Source organism: Rhinopithecus bieti, unplaced genomic scaffold (assembly GCF_001698545.2).
Source record: "Rhinopithecus bieti isolate Rb0 unplaced genomic scaffold, ASM169854v2 scaffold_5626, whole genome shotgun sequence".
NCBI classification, from domain to species: domain Eukaryota; kingdom Metazoa; phylum Chordata; class Mammalia; order Primates; family Cercopithecidae; genus Rhinopithecus; species Rhinopithecus bieti.
In genome coordinates, this window is record NW_016805666.1 from 193,608 (window position 1) to 213,333 (window position 19,726).

Sequence of the window (19,726 nt, forward strand, 5' to 3'; positions counted from 1 at the left end):
AATAATAATAATAATAATAATAATAATAATATAATGGAAACTATAAATAAGGAAGCAAACCAAGCTGAGAGTGGTTAGTCAGGGACCTGTTTCCTGGAAGAGATGAGCCTGAGCCCAGGATAAATGTTATTCATCAAGAAGAAATTGTAAAGGGGGAGACCAAAAGTAGCCTGTGGTTCCATTCACAAATAACGACAGGCTTAAGACAACTTGGAAGAAGCCCTGCTCAGCCTTTACTGAAGCACTCACAGCTGAGAGGAGGTGGGGACCTCAGAGACTGTAAACCATAAACTGTTTGAGACAGTTCTCAGTCAATTTAAAGGTTTATTTTGCCAAAGTTGAGAATGTGCCTGGGAAAAAGAGATGCAAGCTACAGTAGGACAAGTGGTTTGTGCTTTTTCCAAAAAGGGTTTTGAGGACTTCAATATTTGAAGGGGAAAGGGCATCAGGAAGGTAAGGAGGAAAGAAAAAAAGCAGGGAGGGTAGGTAGTGAGATACGTGATCACATTCTTGTGAAGCTTTGATTAATGCTCACTGAATCCACATGTTATAAGTGAAAGGGGGGTAGAGGAAGTCAATTATGCATCTGTCTGGCGTTCCGTAAATCTGCATTTTACATAAGATATCAATAAACACAGAGTAGAGGAAGCAGTCAGATTTGTCTCAGATAGGTGGAGGGATGCTTTCTAGTCCTATCTTTGCCCTGTTCCTGTGAAGAAAAGCTGGTAATTTACACTGTCTGGGTGAGATTCAACAGAACTCTGTTTTAGGGTAAAGAGTTTGGGGTCCACAAGGAATTTCCTTGTGAGCAGTTTCAGGGAGCCCACCTGGGGAAATATGTGGCCTTCCATCTTTGCAACTATCCGTTTAGGAACAAAAAGGAAGGCAGTTGTTGTGTGACTCAGATCCCAAGCTTAACATTTTTTCCCTTTGACATAGTGAGTTTAGAGTCCTGAGATTTTATTTTCCTTTCACAAGAGGAAGAGCTGGTTGCTGCCCTCTTGTTCTTAGGTGAGTGAACACTTCTCTTAGAAGTGCAATGGTCCCATCATTAGTCTCCAAATCCCATATAAAGGCAGAGACTTTCTACAGCCTGCTTTGCTACAGTTCCAGTGCAAAATAAACTTCCTTTATTTATTTTTTTCACACTGCCATGAAAAAGTAGAAATAAACTTCCTTTATAAATTAATTTGCTATTTCCCACCTAAACCTCTGGAGGTAATGTAGACCGTGATAATTCTCTACCTTTCCACCATCGAGGGCAGAGAGCAGGACAGCAAGCTGGCAAGGCAGAAAAGAGAAATTTCTGGCAGTCAGAGAGGCCTGGGTCTAGTTTCCAACTCTGACACTATCTGTGTCAATTTTAGCAAACCATTTAATTTTTTAGAGACTCTGTTTTCTCCTTCCTAGGAAGACTGAGTACTAAACAAGATAATATAAATAAAATGTGGAATTTCATGCCCAGTACAAAGTGAGGTCACAGTAGATTTTAGATACCTTCTCTTCATAATTACATCTTTTCACAGTGTATTTTCTCTCCTAGTCTTCAGAACAACCTCATTAACACCACCCTAAGTATATACAGTAGAGAAAACACAGTTAAAGGCTCTCCCTTTGAGTGAACCCAGTGAGACCTTGTCCAACTGGTCCAGCAAAAAGGAGCTGTGCTATCCAATACTTATCTTGGGAGCAGGTTTTTCAGTTGCTGACATGATGAGCTATAATATGAAATTTTATCACTGATACCCAAGATGTGATGCCATCATGCATGGGGTCTCAAACATTGCTGACAATTTGAGGTCTGATAACATTAAAGAGCTACCCAGGTTCTTCTATCAGGGTATAGCAGGGTGGTACAGTAGATAATCTCCTGAAATTAAGAGTCTTGGACAGATTCCACCAATTACCCTTATTATCAAGTTTTTTGAAGAGTCCTGAAAATTACACTTTATGGACTGACAGTTTAATTCATGAACAAAGCTCTTAAACGCTGCTAAAAATACATGACCAAGTGCAGTGGTTTATGCCTGTAATCCGGCATTTTGGGAGGCCAAGGCAGGAGGATTGCTCGAGTCCAGGAGTTCAAAACCAGCCTGGGCAGCAAAGCAAGACACCATCTCTACAAAAATAGAAACAAAAAATTAGCCAAGCATGGTGGTGCATACCTGTAGCCCTAGCTCTTCAGGAAGCTGAAGCAGAAGGATCACTTGAGCCCAAGAGGTTGAGGCTGTAGTGAGCTATAAACACACCACTGCACTCCAGCCTGAATGACAGAGCTAGACCCTTTCTATCTATCTAAATTAATTAACGAAAATAGAATATAAACTGGAGAACCCTATTATAATCAGCACTGTTGTCATTATTATCGTATACTGCTCTGTGAATTAATATAGACCATGTGTCACATCATCCTTCTGGCCAAGTGGGTATGTACGTGTGTGTGATACACGTACACATGCAAATAACCTCCCACACACACTCACAGTCACACACACACACACGCGCATACACACACACACTTATACACATTCAAGTACACATTCATTCACACACACGCAAGCACACACACATTGTTAGCCAAAGCTTGATAACCCACACTTAGTTTTGATGAAATTAAATCCTGCCGTCAACACTTACAATGTAACCAGTCCCATTATCCTCACTGCTATTGGGCTCAGCAATCTGCAAAACAGAGTCTTGGAGTCATCACTTAGTATTCACAACAAGGCACCTTTTTTAAGCTGATAAAAACTTTTCAGTCAACAATGACGTTCATGACTTTGCTGAGTTGATATTTTATGTAAATAATCAGCAGATATAAATGACTTCAAGTAAACATAAACTCCTAAAACATCTTAGGGACACTGAAACAAAGGATTGAGAGTAAATAAAAGATTTAAAGGTTTAAATGCATATTTTAGCAATCATACAATGCCTGTTCCAAAGAATTCATTTTGACTTCCCACATCTAAGTCATTTTCATTTTTATTAGTTCTCCTCAAATAGATTTATATGATAATGGCCATTTTTCATGAGAGTGGGAAAAGAAGGGAAAAAAAAGAGACTACAAGCCAAGAGAGGAAAAGAGGGAACTGCTCTTTCAATATTGTTAAATCCTAAAAGAAATGCAGATTAATTACTACTTCAATGTATGTCAGAACACCTAAATTTGAGGGGCTTCAAAGAAAAACCTATCTTCTTTTGTAACTCCAAGTGCAAATTTAGATTCATGAATGGCCACTCCTGGAAGCAGCAAGTCTCAGATTCTCCATGGGCAAGTCTAAATGAAAGCAAGCAACCATTTCTCTCATTGGTTAGTATTTGCCAGAATCTCTGGAGATGGGGTGACCTGAATTCATCTCTTTGGAGTATTTTCAAAGCACTACTTTAAAAAGAGTTAAAAGTGATTTTAACTCTTGCATGCTATTTCCAGGATTTACTTCATCTATTCACGTCTCATCACATGGTAAGCAAGCATCTGCTCTTTTCTGGGAGAACCATTCACAGGCCCCGTTCTCAAAGAGCTCAAGCAGTCATGGGCCAGGGGGCCAACAGAAGACTAGACCATAAGTTACAATCCAGTGTGCAGGGCTGTGGGTGTGAGGTAGTCCAGGTGACTTACAGCAGCCTCAAAGGGATATGAAGAAGCTGGGCTTCCAGAAGGAAGAGGGGTCATGGGTGGCTGGGAAGCCTGGTTAGTGAGCAGTCACTCTCTCTCCAGTGAGGAACGTGTAAGGGAATAATGGGGTTAAACTTCAGAACCAGGTAATTATTTTAAGAGGTGCCAAATCAGGGGCACAGGCAAGCCCCATTACAAAAAGAGGTGGTGAGAATTCATGGCAGAGGCAGGAGCATATTTAGATAACTACATTAATTCCAGTCCTGATTCTGAAAGACTGCCTTAAAACTTGGTAAAGCTTAGTGAATGGCCACTTGTTTGTTTAGTTCATACTCCAGTGAGACAATGTATGGTTCTTTTTTCTCTTTCTGGAGGTGAGGTAGGAGAACCAAGCACAATAATTCACAAGAAGAAAATGGGACCTTAGGACTAGAACCCTTGGAGGTTGACTCCCAGTCCACTGATCTTTCTCCTCCACCACACTTTCCATCCTAGGTTCATTGTTCTACGTTTTCTCTCTGATAAAGCTGACAATTCTATTTTAATCAGCAAGGGTAGACAACATTTTACTTTATCCCTTTTTGGCCATTCACATCACTTCTTTCTAGTGCATTGGTTTGTTAAGTATGGTTGCTAAGACCAGGAAGTTTGTGATCCATAGAGCATGTTACTGAGAAGTCACTTCTGTTAAAGGATTTTTTTTTTTTTTGATTTGAGATAAAAACATGACTCTCATGCAATATAAATTGAACACATGTCAGAATGTCAGAATTAATGAGCCACATAACATGGCTCATTAATTAATGAGAGAACCAGTAAGATGTTCCACCTGGTTGAAAGGAGAACTCAATACATCACATGTACATACGCAATGAGGAATGCTGACCGGAATTTATAAATAGATACAAAACCATTCAGTATTCACAGGATAAAGGGTAATAACTGACTATATTCCACCAGGCAAAATTCACTTGCATTTCTGTGGACAAAAATAACTTGTATGAATATCAGTTTTCTACAACTTGCTTGAGATGTAAAATAGCTCAAAGGCATTGACAAAGGGGAGGTAATCTGAAAGGATGTGCCAGACAGGACTTCCAGATCAGTCATGTTTTTTGCCCATTTCAAAGTCTTTCATAATTTTTCCTAGCATCCTCTTGAGTTCTTTTAATAAATCTCAGAGGTTACCCAAGCAAGTAGTATTTCACAAAAGGAGAAAACTTGAGTCAGAATGGTTAAGTCACTTGTTACAAGCCATAAGAATCTCCTAAAAAGTATTATTAAAATAGAAACTCCTGGGCTTCACCTAAGCCTAGAGAGTCAAATCCTACTTGGAAATCTGTATGGTTAAATATCCCCCTGGATTCTGATTATCTGCAGTATCTGAGAACAACTGTGACTTCTCCAAAGATATGCAGTGGGCCAGTAGCAGACTCAAAAACCGGAACAGAGGTTTCCCGGTTCTGTCAACGTTCCGTGCACAGGTCTGCATTGGCTTTCTGACCTGTGGCTTGTGTACGTTCTAATGTCCTTCACCCTGCAAGGTTTCAAGACTGAGTAAGAGAGAATAAGACTCCGTTGGTGTCTCGTTTCTATTCTCTAAGTACATTACTGCTTGGCAAATGCATCAACTTAATTAAAACTAAATGTAATTCTAATGCACCAATTTGATTTAAAAATAATCTTCACAGTCACCAGGACATCAAAATGCAATTAAAGCTATTTGAGGAAAGTCTCTGATGCATATTATGCTCTGATGCTGCACTATGTCAAGAAACCCAGATATTCCCAAATGTCACTAATGTGTTTAGCAGCCTCCCTCTCACTCAAATGCCTCTCTCAATTAGGTTCTGGAGAGTGTGATCCATGACAGTTCAAGAACATTTACCAAATTCCTTCCAAATTGCCCTTTAGTTGAATGCTTTTCTCTGAGCTGGTCTATGGACTTGAGAAAGTACAGGCGGTCTTGTGGATATCAGGCTTAAGACAAAATCAAAATGCAAATTCAGGAGTTCCTTATTACATACCCATGTGCCAAGACTGTAAAAGATTCTGGACCAAGATAATGTAAATTGGGAAATAAGTCTGGTGAAAAATTAAGTCATAGATCTCGATTAATGGAGCCATTTGGCTGGCTCCTTTTCTGCCCCCTTCAGCTTGGTTTTACGAGGGTATCTAGTTTTGCTGAGTGACTGGTTGCTATGAACTTGATTTAAGGTTCTTTTTCCCTAATGAATGAGAAAGGGTAGGAAATATTAAAGAGGCTCAAAATAACTATATAGTAAAGTGAGCAGTTCTGATGAGTTTTGACATGGCATGGGTGGTGCAAGAGGCTGCTTGATTTAGTGGAGTTAGTCCTAGATTCAAACCTTGCCTGTAAATGGTGAAATCTCTCTTAGCCTGCCTACTTGTATGAAAATGCAACTGTTCATGACAACATTTAGTGAACATTGCCATTGCCCTTTAGGCTCAACCCTGCCAACATCTCCATTACAATCAGCCACCTGGGTAATAGAATACTAGATCCAGCCCCTGGGCCCTGATACACCTTTGTGGTCACCTCATAGAGTGGACAAGGAAGGGGAAGAGGGACGGTGTGAAAAGAGGGAGAAGGTTTTCCATAGCTCCGTATCACACCAAATGTTAGCGTCTGAAGCCACTGAAGTCAAAGGCTATTTCATTAACCAACCACCTCTGCCAGAAACCTAATGAGACATAAACATAAAACACAATGATTAGAATAAATCTTCTAATTTACAAGTGAAAAAATGCAGGTTTACATGAAAATTAGCAATTTTAAGCCTTACTGTATATCAACCACAGTGATAAAGACTTAACTTTGAGGCCAGGCATGGTGGCTCATGTCTGTAAGCCCAACATTTTGGGATGCTGAGGCAGGAGGATCATTTGAGGCCGAGAGTTAGAGACCAGCCTGGGCAACATCGTGAGACCCTATAAAAAATTTTAAAAGTTAGCTGGGAGTGGTGTCATGTACCTGTAGTCCCAGAGACTTGGGAGGCTGAGGCAGGAGGATTGCTCAAGCCCAGGAGGTAGAGCTGCAGTGACCCATGATTGCACCATTGCACTCCAACCTAGACAACAGAGTGAGACTGTCTCAAAAAAAAGAAAAAAAAGGATTTAACTTTGCAAAGTAAATATAGCTCACAATAATTTATCATGCATAATATATAAGTAAATAAATATAATTGAGATAGCCAATCCTCCAAGAGACATGTATTTGGGATTTTTGTTTGGGATCAATTCTATGCTTGTTTGTCATCTCCCCACCAACCTAGCATCTGCTTCTCCCTCAGGAATGACCCTTACTTTAAACAGTTTACTGTCTTTGTCCTTTGAAATTACCGACATCTTGAGGGCAGTAACTATTTTACAATGATAGCCACCATCTAATAGGGGCTTATCTAAATATGCATTACAAGCATTATGTCATTTAGTCCTCAAAAAATATTGATGGAGTAAGTGCTATCATCCTAACCTTACAGATAAGAAAACCCAGGCTTAGATAATTTTTTTCACTTTTGTATCCCCCTATGCATACCCAATACCTGAAATTTTGTAAACATTTAGAAAATACTTGAATGTCATATAGTTTTCATAGGATAAATGCGCAGAAATGGAGGAGTGAGACCAGACTCATTTTCTTTGAATTTTAAAACATTCAGAAAGCAAAGGCCCTAGGGCATTCTGCTTTGACCATGTGCTTCCCAAAGTAAGACCAATCTGAGGTCTCAGGTTGTCTCAGATAGTGGAGAAAGTGTTTCTCTCGGAAGCAGTGTCCTCATCTGGAGGGTGTTATGTCTCCTCTCGTAAGAATTTGTGCCCTACTTGGGGATTGGAGAGAGGCTGGACTGGGCAGGGGGTGCCTCAGGACACCTCACACTCCTCCCTCCAAGAGCCCACCCTGGAAGATCTTGCAGAATAGTTCCATGTAGCTGGCCAAGCTCAGTTTATATCATTCCTACCCTCTGTGTCACTGAGTCCCTGCAGACAGTTTACCTGGTGGTGGAAGAGATGGTTCCAACACCCATATGAAAAATCGAGAAATAAGAGAGACAGAAGGACTGCTGAGAATGAACCCAGAAAGCAACCATTAGTTCTCACACACACGTGTGCAAGTACACACACACTTGAAATTAAACCCTGTCCTGCTCACTGGTAAGTCATAATTCTGTAGTTACTTTTGTTATTTTATTCTAATTCTTGCAAGCCTGCAGCCCTTTTACCATTTCAAGAGTTCCTATAAATCATTATATAACCAACTTGAAAATCTTCCTCTGAGCCTATGGCAAATTTTACTGAGCAAACAAAAGCAAAAGGCCAGCTGTGGTGCTCTGACCTCTTTTCACTAAAGGAAACTGATGCTTCAATTGTTTATGAATTGCATTATACTTTACATCACGGTATACAATTGTGGATTACAATGTAAGCAAAACCTTTACCTGAATGTACAATGCTCTGACTGAATTAAGCAAAGGAACCTTTTAAGTAATTGGGAGCCCATCAAGTTGGTCCCAAGAATTTGGAAATAAAGAGTTACATTGTAAAATCTAGATGTAATGGATCAAGAACATAAAGTCTCCTAAAAGCAAGAGAATAACTATCAGGCCAGAGAAGGACTTTTCTCAAATGTGCCTGTAGTGTGATAACCCGAATGAAGAAATTATTCCATGGAAAGGGCCTGACCGCCACAGAAGCATGAAACAACTGAGGGCAGAGTCATGGATTAGCCAATGTCTAACCTGGGGAAAGGAGAATTTTAAGCATTAGGCCACCATTCCTCTGGGGCCAATGGCAAGGCTCTCCCTAAATTGAGCCAGTTGGCAGAATGTTTTCATTTGTTTCTTTGATGACATCGCACAACACACCAACACCATGGCAAGAGAAGAGAACTGAATTAAGAAAGGGTTCAGAAGAAAACTCACAGCTGAGAGTGAAGGGCTGCCACTAAGAGCAACACAGAAGGTTGCCCTGGAAGTCAGGGTAACAGCAAGCTGGAGCTACGGTAGGCGGATTATGTATGGCAGGCAGCGGGGTAGGCTAGGTTTCCACGGGCTCCCTGTAGATTGATTAATTTGAATAATTTTCACAGGTCCTAGGGCATAGAGGATGCCCCTCATTATCTAGTACCTGGCTCTAGAGTGGGACATTAGGGGTGGTACAGAGTGGCCCAGAGTATAAGAGCCCTCATCAGGGAGTTGTTGTGGTGGGGACTTAATCAGCTGCTTAAGAAGGGGAACTGACCAGCCTCCAGCTAGAGCCTCAAAACTGCGTCAATACTCATTTCTAAAAAGTAATAATAAACCAGCCAGGCGCTGTGGCTCATGCCTGAAATCCCAGCACTTTGGGAGGCTGAGGCAGGCGGATCATGAGATCAGGAGCTCGAGACCAGTCTGGCCAATATGGTGAAACCCTGTCTCTACTAAAAATTCAAAAAATCAGCCAGGCATGATGGCGGGCGCCTGTAATCCCAGCTACTCAAGAGGCTGAGGCAGGAGAATTGCTTGAACCTGGGAGGCAGATGTTGCAGTGAGCCCAGATAGCACCACTGCACTCCAGCCTGGGTGACAGAATAAAGCTCTGTCTCAAAAAAATAAAATAAAATAACAACAATAATAATAATAAGCTATGTTACACAGAGTGGTTTTATCTTGCATGCCTACTCAGATCCACCACCTAGAGCCCAATGTTGAAAAGGATTCTAAATCAGAGTGCAGGCTCTGTGGGAAAGAGTGCTGAGATTGTCGGGTAATGCCTGGAAGGGTAAGGAGGCAGTAAAAAATCCCACAAGCCACAGATTTGCTGGCCTAGATGTTAGAGAGTTACTATCTTGGGTTCAAGGGTTCCCCTAGAGCAAGATCCTCTCTATAGTGAAAAAGAGGCATTAGCTATCTCTGCCAGGTGCTTAGAGTATTTGACTAATCTCAAGAGGAGTCTACTGGTCCTTTTTAGCTATATCTTCTAATTTCCCTCATAGTCCTTAAGCCAATTTACAACTATATACTTATTAATTATACATATGTGATATATTTATTATTTATTTATTAGATGTTTTATTATCTATTTACTTGTTTATTATCTATCTTTCTCACTAGACTATTAGTTCTAGTGAGGATTTTATTCACCAAAGTAAACCCAGTGCCTAGTAAGATGACACTCTTTCAGAGACCATTCTATAAATATTTGTTGAATGAGTGGGTAAACAAAAACAAAAGAAATAATAAATGGATAAATAAATCACTCACCAAGCAATTTTCTGATCCTGGTGGAGCTCTTTTTTAGGAAAAGACAGAACCCTCATCACACTTCAAGAAGTATGTCTGGTATTTCTCATAAGATTATAGCCTGTTATCCCAGTGAGTGCCTTATTCTGATATGTAATTTAGTTAACGAGGGTCAAGTGCTGGGGACTGTCCACCTCTAAGCACAGTCAAGAGTGAGTCTCTGAGTAGACTATAAAATAGAGGTCAGATTCAGGCAGCATTCTCTTTCACCCTTAGGGAAAGGTACCTCCCAGTCTCCCTCTTTCACTCTTAGGGAAAGGTACCTCCCCCAACTCTGTTCCCTATTTACAGCTTCTGCCAGAGCAGCAGCAAAGTCATTGTATTTGATACTAACTCATGGTTTCTTAGGTTACTAGTTTAAATAAAATCTGCTGGGGCTTGGAAGATTTTTCTACATTGACTTTCATCCTTGCCACTTAATTAAATCCCTAACCTGAGAAAGAGTGATTTTCAGCCACCTCGCTTTCTGTGGCATCAGCATGAAACTGTGACTGTTGAAATACCAAAATGCCAGTTGTGCTTAATGCTCCAGGGGTGACAAGCCTGTTATATTTGGAATCCCTGATGAAGATAGATATTAACTGAGAATTGAAAATGACAGCAAAGGAGATTGAATCAGAATAGCAAAATGAATATGCAAATCTACTTTTGCTCCAATTCCTAAACGTGTCAGAAAATACTTTTTGTTTTTTTAACACATCTGTAACAGTACTAGAAAACAAGAATGCGTGCTAAGAGAGAACCAGAAATCTTGGGAATTTCCTCGCAGACTACAGCAAATGCAGTTGAGTTGTGAACGATGAAGATGACCAGACACCAAGGAATACTCGGGACAAAACAGCTGTAGAAGGGGGAGCACATTTAAAGAGACACAGAATGCTCAGGACTTCACTGAAGAGCGTGAAGAGTCTTCAGTGGATTGATTGCATTAATGGCCCTAATTATTCACCCATCCCTATATTCATGCCCGTGTCATGGGACTTTGCAGTTCCTCTCAAAACAGAGGTGGAGCCTGTTACCCTATCCCTTGAGTCTGAACTGGCCTTGAGACTTGCTTTGGCCAATGAAATGAAGCAAAATGACAATGTGTAAGTTCTGGATCTAAGCCTTAGAGACTTCATGTACTTTGCGTGTCTCCATACGCTGCTCCTGAACCTTGACCATTGCTATGAAACTGACCTTCCAAGGAATGAGAAATGTGGAATAGGGCAAAATCACTGCAGTCGCCTCAGCAAAAGCCAGCCAACACCCAGGCCTGTGAGGGAGCCACTGGGGTTTTGTGGCTGTTTATCACACAGCATTACTGTGACAATACATAATTGATACAGTCTCAACTGTATTCATAGCACCACATTACTACTTATAATGAACAATTGACAGCAATGATGTTGGACTCCAGAATTAAGCCAACACCTGTACTCTAAAGAAAAAGAACGAACCCATGCCTAAGGAGGGCTCTAATGTGAGCACAGAAGCCTGGGAAAGAAGAACTGTGTTGAGATGACTCTGGACCTTCAGACCTTCTAGAGGGCATGGGGAAAAAGGAAAAGGCAGCTCTACTTAGGAGAAAAATAAATTGACCTTTTCTCTCCCCAAGGGTAAGAAAATCCTCCTTGCTACAGCTATTAGGATAGGAGGAGGAGACGGCACCATACTGCTTACCTGCTCTACATTCAAGTATGCAAAAGGGAGATGCACCAATTGGCACACGCTGCTCCCTTAAACAGAGCCTGTAAATAGGCATTGCACTTGAGAGAGAGACCCATGGCAGACCACAGATACCGAATAGTGGAGAAGCCTGTCCACATCCACCTACCTCCATTTTCAGTCTTTCATAAAAAGAGACAACCAAGAAACATTAGATTTTAGAAAAAATACTTGATATGAAAAAGAAGTAAGATAAAGGATAGGCCAACTAAATTCAGAGGAAACAAGTGTTCAGTAAAAGAAAGAGGCCGGGCATGGTGGCTCACCCCTGTAATCCCAGCACTTTGGGAGGCTGAGGTGGGTGGATCACGAGGTCAGGAGATCAAGACCATCCTGGCTAACAAGGTGAAACCCCGTCTCTACTGAAAATACAAAAATTAGCCAGGTGTGATGGCAGGCGCCTGTAGTCCCAGCTACTCAGGAGGCTGAGGCAGGGAATGGCGTGAACCCAGCAGGCAGAGTTTGCAGTGAGCCGAGATTGCACCACTGCACTCCAGCCTGGGCAACAGAGCAAGACTCCATCTCAAAAAAAATAAATATTGTTTTGAAAATATAATAATCTCTGTACAATCCATTATAACATTGCATCCATGATGGAAAGCCGCTTTCAGAACTCCTTTAGAAAAGAATAAGGAAATAATGAGAAATTAGAAAGAAAGAAAACTTTCAGAAATAATAAAGAACCCTTAGAAACTATTTTCTAAAATGTTTTCTGAAAACTTTTTCTGAAACAATTCTCAGTATTATGATAAATAATAGAAAAGCCCAAATACAAAATAAATGATCAGGAAAATATAACTGAGAAAAAAATTTAAGAACATAGAGGAAAATAAGACTGTAGGTGTGTAAGAAAGACAAAAAATGTGAGGATGGATTCAGAAGGTCCAGCATGCGTTGACTAGAAGTTCCAGAAGGAAAGAAGAGAGAACATCATAGATGGGAGAAAAACATGAAAGAAATAGTAGAGAAAATTTTCCCAGTGTGAAAAATAACAGTCTTTCGATTGTTACAGCTGTGTTGAATAGAAACAATTAACAACAAAAACACATTAGTCTTCAGCCAAACGCAAGTAATTATTGATGAGTGATGTAGACACACACGCACATGCACACATACACAAATCTAGTACCAAACTCCAATTACACCAGCATAAAAGGTGGCAGGCGGGAAAAATGGAGCTAAGCAAAAGTGTGCTAAGTTTTGAGAAGGTATTGGGAAGGTGTAGATAATGATAAAGATAATGACCAGTTCTACATGTATATATCTATGTATAAATGTAAGTGCATGGGAAGGAGTCTAGAAGGACACACAGGGAATGGAAGGTAGATGATGGGGCTGAGAAGAAGGGAGATTTGTATCTTGAAATGTATCAACTTCTAAATTTTGGAGCTTCATGATCATTTATGTATCAAACTACAGGTAACAGTTATTTTTAGCCAGGCACCATGACTCATGCCTGTAATCCCAACCCTTTGGGAAGCCCAGGCAGACGGATTACAAGGTCAGGAGATGGAGACCATCCTGGCCAACATGGTGAAACCACATTTCTACTAAAAATACAAAAATTAGCTGGGCATGGTGCGGGTACCTGTAATCCCAGCTACTCGGGAGGCTGAAGCAGGAGAATGGCTTGAACTAGGGAGTCAGAGGTTGCTGTGAGCCAAGATCGCACCACTGCACTCCAGCCTGGCGACAGAGCAATACTCTATTCAAAAAAAAAAAAAAAAAAAAAACGGTTATTTTTATAATACAGCATAAAATCATTTTTGCCTTCAATGTGTAATAAAGCTATTTTCTTGGGTAGGAAGAACTGATAAAAGTTATATTTACTTTACTTCTATTTCTTTTAAGACTATTTGTGTAAATGAGAAATGAATACTCCTGACTTTAAAGTATCTTATTTTCTTCTTTTTAGCTTTACCAACTCATTCATTCTTCATTTTAGGCGCAGGAGACATAATTACTCTTTTAGAGGATTCAAGAAGACTGGTGAAAGTAAGTGTTTCACTTCTTTAAAAAAAAAAAAAAAAAAAAAAAGGAGAGAAAATCGTTTGATAACTATAATTACCATACATGCTACAATTGTGGGTGCATGCCTCCTTTTTCCTTTCAGGGGAAAATTCAAGACAGAATTGGCTTCTTTCCTGCCAACTTTGTTCAGAGACTACAACAAAATGAGAAGATTTTTAGATGTGTTAGAACCTTCATTGGGTGTAAGGAACAGGGGCAGATAACACTGAAAGAGAATCAGGTGAGTAAATCACACAAACACATTCCAGATATGAGCCAAATAGGGTGTCATTTTAATAAACATAATAATATGTATAAATCTGAATGAGTGGGGTCACATTCAAAGTATGCACTTTGAGAAAAGATATACTTACTCCAATGATGTCAGTGTTGTAGGAGCAAAACATGCAAACTAAAATTTTAGGAATCTCACTTGGTGATACCTGTTCATAAAGGAAATGTCATAGCGGCAGGTGAGGACATCTCGTCCCCCATGCTCTTCTCTGAGGACCACTGGTCTCTGATGTAGGCAGCTTCTCCCATTCAGGCTCTGAGTTAGTGTCCACCAATGGTGTGGTTAATTCTTCAATGCTCTCTAATGAATACTTTGTCATTAGTTGTTGCTGTTAGGAACCTCTTGGGTTTTCTTATCTGGACTCCAAGCCTCTACCTGTTCACTGAAGCTCATAACAGCTTCATATCACTGCAAAAGACAATAGACTAAACTTAGATAACCAGATACTATCTCAGGCTCATAAATGAACGTCTCCGTATGTATAATCTAGAGGTGCCTGTCACCATCTTGCTCCAGGGCCAAGTTGAATGTAGAGTTCTCTTTGATGCTGTCAATTTTCCTGAGAAGTAAAATGTGAACCCCCACATTTGTATGTCTTTAAGCTCCACCATCTCACGGCTGGAATGTTGATAGACAAACAGCATTCTCACACCTTAACTCTCTGGACTACTCTTCCTGTCTTTGTCTTCCAGCAGAGAGAGGCCTTCCTGCCCTCCCTTCTTCTCTGACTGCAGCTCCCCTCAGGTCATATCCTGTGTCCTCACTACAGAGTAAAATAAAATGCTGGGACTTATGGCCGGGCTCGGTGGCTCATGCCTGTACTCCCAGCACTTTGGGAGGCCGAGGAAGGTGCATCATGAGGTCAAGAGATGGAGACCATCCTGACCAACATGGTGAAAACCCGTCTCTACTAAAAATACAAAAGTTAACTGGGCGTGGTAGCACACGTCTGTCATCCCAGCTACTTAGGAGGCTCAGGCAGGAGAATCGCTTGAACCAGGGAGGTGGAGGCTGCAGTGATCTGAGATCGCACCACTGCACTCCAGCCTGGTTTGTTCTTGATATATTAGTGGAGGATTTGGGGAATTAAAAATTTATTTCCTCTCCCAACAAAGTCTCACAGGGGACTTTAATTTTCAACTTCAGAAGTCAAAATCTTTCCTCTGTTTCTTTCTGCATTCTTGGTATAAGAATTTTATTATTTCCCAAAGTGATGAATGCCTAAAGTTGAAATTGATAAGGCTTGCCCTCCAAGGAAGTTCAAAATGAAAAAGGCATTGATAATTTTAATACATCTCTGTTCAATAGAGTTGCCGAAAACACATCTTAAATGTCTTTTTTAGGATTGCCTCGAAGACAGTTTCTCAGTCACACAAGAAAATCAGTCATTACCTTGAAATTATAGCTGATTTGTCGTTTTAAAAATTGTTTTGCTCCACTTAATCAGCCATTGTATATTCCACATGGAGCTTTAACTGACTTTACCATTTTCAGACTAACAAATATATCCTCAAAGAACAATAACTTACCTTTTCTTTTTTTTTCTTTTTTTTCCGAGACGGAGTTTCGCGCTTGTTGCCCAGGCTGGAGTGCAATGGTGCTATCTCGGCTCACAGCAACCTCCACCTCCAGGGTTCAAGGCATTCTCCTGCCTCAGCCTCCAGAGTAGCTGGGACTAGAGGCATGTGCTACCACACCCTGCTAATTTTTTTTCTATTTTTAGTAGAGACAGGGGTTTCTCCGTGTTGGTCAGGCTGGTCTTGAATTCCAGACCTCAGGTGATCCACCCGACTTGGCCTCCCAAAGTGCCGGGATTACAGGCGTGAGCCACTTGCGCCCGGCCGATTTACCTTTTCTTTATGGCTATTCAAAAGAATCTTTAAAAGAAAATCTTAAGAAAATGATAATATGGAGGGCAGCTTTTTTAAAAAGATGCAACTCACCCTCCCTCTATATTCAAGTAAGTGAAAATCATTGAGAATAAGAGACCGATAATTCTGAGTATTACTTTCCCTATATATTTTAACAAAGGTGGGGATGGAGTCATTGAAACTGGCACTTTCATAAATGCTAGGAGACATTAGTCCACTCATTTGGATACTGATTTTCAATAGGCTCTTTAAAAGAAAATCTAAAGAAAATGATAATATGGAGGACAGCTTTTAAAAAAAATGTAACTCACCCTCCCTTTATACTCAAGTAAATGAAAATCATTGAAAATAAGAGACCGATAATTCTGAGTATTACTTCCCCTATATATTTTAACAAAGGTGGGGATGGAGTCATTGAAACTGGCACTTTCATAAATGCTGGAAGACATTAGTCCACTCATTTGGATACTGATTTGGTACCATGTGCTTAGAGCCATGAAATTGCTCAACTTCATGAATACAGTAATTCCATTTTCTATAATGTATCCAAGAAAATAACCTAAAGTAAACAGGGAGAGACTTTATGCAAAAAGACACTCATCAGAGTGATATTCATGATGGTGAGAATTAGGAACAATTGCACAGACAACGGACGTGATTAATTCACTGACAATATTTTCATTAATGGACAATGTTAGGAACCTAAGCAATTGTGATGGTATTATGATAATATTATGGAATTGAAATAGTGGAATCTGAACCCAGATCCCAGTCACTGTTCTCCCAAGGTAAAACAAAGGGAGAGATGCAGATGGGGCCTGAAGCCCTGTTTTCATTCACGGAACCATAGTAAACCAGACAGAGTACCAGATGTGATCTAGAGACCTAGGAGGCCTCACCACAGCCCACCCACCTTACCACCACCACCATGGGCTGGTCTGAATCTGAGGATCTAATGGTACCAGATGCCCCGTGGGAGAAAAGGAGCAGAAAGGACTGTGGCAAAACTGGAGTAAGATGGGCCAATTCCTTCCCAGAAGGAACAAGAGAGAAGGAAGCTTTAAGAGACAGTGAGAAACCCCCGGCACCTGTGGTGCAATCAGATCTTCTGTCTTTGGAGAAGTGAGGAGGGACCTAGGAGAGAGGGCAGATATCTTCAGATATTGTGTCACCATCTTAAATGATGGCTTCATAAACCATGAACAAATAAATATTAATGATACAATAGTAGTATAAAATTTTACGGCTTTTTTCTCTTCCATTTAAATTACTTTCATGGTATATATTTACAAAAATAAAATTTAAACAGTAGCACAATTTAAAATACTCAATCTTGTCTTTTGAATCTAATAACATAAAGGTACACAGTGTTGCTGTGATTTTCCTGGGCCTCAACTTTGCACAAGTGTACACAAATGCACACACACAACACACACATCACCATATCCAACAATTGCTGTATCGAATTGCATTATCTGCTGCTGCTTATATAGATGCAATAACCCCAAGAGGTGTAATGCCATCTAACGATTTTTGGTTGTTAAAATCTCTAATATCCTTAGGAAATTGGGTCACTGGACTCTATGGTTTCACCCTGGTTTTACAGTTTTAGTTGAAATTGACATCCTTCCCTTTTATAAAAATTGCTTTATGACACTTTAGGACACATTGCATTTCGTAAATTGCACAAGCTCTCTTTTACCCGGTTGCTTGTAGACAGAATATATGTTTAAACAGATCAAAAGTCATCAATGTGCTGACATGAAATATACCTCACTTAAGAGCACCTGATCCTTCATTTTCTGCCCAAAGTTGTCTGTTCCCCCTGGGGCTGTTATTTGCCAACCTATCACTTGCCTGCACACTCCCCAAAGAGGTAACAGCAGAAGCCAGCATCTGCCTATGAAGAGCAGTGGCATCCGAAGATTCCCCATAATGACAATACCCCTGGAAACCCACTACCCCTACCCCTGGAAGACTGCACTGACCACTCTGTCTCCCATAAAAGTATATGCAAACCCCACATGACTATTCCTTTTTGGATGTGATGACCTGTTTTGGGGTCTGCTTTTTGAAAGAGAACCTTTTATCTCTAGTCCCTGGCTCACAGAAAAGGAAAGAACAAATTAATACTGTCTTAAACATTGTCACAATAATAATTCTTATAAGAATCATAATTATTAGTCATTATTTAATGTCATACAGACACATTGTATAAATAAAGTTTATACACATGCGTGTGAATTTTACAGATTCATTATTTCTATTTTATAAATGAGAAAACAAACACTCAGAGAGGTTATGTGCCTTGCTTCAGGGGCAAAAACCTAGTGAGTGTCCAGGCTGGAACATAAACACGGGTCTGCAAACTCCAAGTTAAGGCTTTCCACTAGCCATGTGCCCTGAACAATGTGGAAAGAACTCTGAATAGTGAAGAGCGGCTTTGTTCCTAAGGATGGCGAGTGTCATAAAGGCAGCTGTCTTGGGATCAAAGGACTCCTTGAAAACAAGTTCTTGCTCATGTGGGCTCCGAGTATTGAGTCATTCTTGATTCCAGGCAAAGGCATCCTCATCCGACTGACACCCCATCTCTGATGCGATACACAACTCACAAAGCAAATGGGCACTTTTCCCAGCTTGATTCCATGCCAACACTTCAACCTTCCCCAAGTTTACCCAACTGTATCCTTCCTGATCCAAAAATTTGGGAAGTCTTTTGAATAAAATAAATTTGGGAAGAATGTTCATCTTTATTGGCAAAGTGTTATTCAATAATCTTGCTAGCATGTTTTTTTTTTTTTCAGAATAATCTTATGCTTTCCCATTTGAGGTCAAACATTGTTTTTATGTTATTAAAATACAATCAGTGAAACCAGAAGGCAAATTAAAATTTGCTCAAGTTGATCAATTGCTACAAGCAGAACATCTGTTCAGTGACTCCCACCAATTCCTTGGCATATTCCTCACAATTTTTTTTTTTCTGGAAATGGGCCTCATACCTGTGTTCTCTGCCCTCATGGTTAAACTGAATCTGTTAGGGGTTGGGGTGTGGAGGAGGTAAGGCAAACAATTCAGCCTCTTCAGCTAGACATGCTCAAGATGCAACAGAGCATTTCAGCCTGAACCTGGAACCAAATGGATCTGCTCATAATTATTGTCTTCTTTTATTTTAGGTTCAGAGGTACAACATGTGCAGGTTTCTTATATAGGTAAATTGCATGTCATGGGGGTTTGGTATACAGATTATTTCACCACTCAGGTAATAAACATAGTACCAATTTTTTAAATACATCAGCCATTTCAAAGAAAAAATGCCTTTTAAAAATCCAGTTTAGAAACAAACTTCAAAATTTGTCTCCACTTTAGTGTCCTAAGTTATTTTAGGTAGAAGATTTCAAAATATGCTTGTTAATTGCAGGGAGTATGTAATAGAAAGAGCACAGATACTAGTGTCATACAGAAATGGATCTCTATCCTGTGTGATTTTGACAAAGTAGCCTCTGAATGTCAACCTTCTCATAAGTATAGTAGCATCTCCCTCTTGAACTTGATGTGAGGGTTAAATGTGCTCACCTATGTAAAGCCTTAGCACAGTGCCTGGCCGCCACAGATGCATAGCAGAAGTCATTTTCCTGGCTACCATGATCCCTAACGAGTAAAGCCTAAATGAGGAATTCATCTGCAGTGGTTAATGCCACGTACACTTACCCAGTAAGCACCAGAAAATAGCCAACATGGTATTTATAACCCTACAAATATAAAGAGACAAATGGTCATTAACAAAAAAAAAAAAAAGAAATTTGATTCTAAAGATAAATGCATGCACATCTTTGATTAAATCACATTTTCTACCTCTGTGGTTAACCTGTCTGATAATTATTGCTTTTTTTTTTTTTTTTTTTTTTTTTTTTTTTTTTTTTTT

At 40.1% G+C, this 19,726-nt stretch overlaps 1 protein-coding gene across 1 annotated transcript in view; it reads left to right on the forward strand.

Moving 5' to 3' along the window:
- STAC (SH3 and cysteine rich domain) overlaps positions 1 to 19,726 on the forward strand; it is a 150,435-nt gene that overhangs the window by 113,230 nt on the left and 17,479 nt on the right. Inside the window, exons 10-11 of the mRNA XM_017873390.1 lie at positions 13,580 to 13,623; positions 13,742 to 13,879. Of these exons, the coding sequence (XP_017728879.1) occupies positions 13,580 to 13,623; positions 13,742 to 13,879 (182 nt within the window). The remainder of the gene's footprint in view (positions 1 to 13,579; positions 13,624 to 13,741; positions 13,880 to 19,726) is intronic.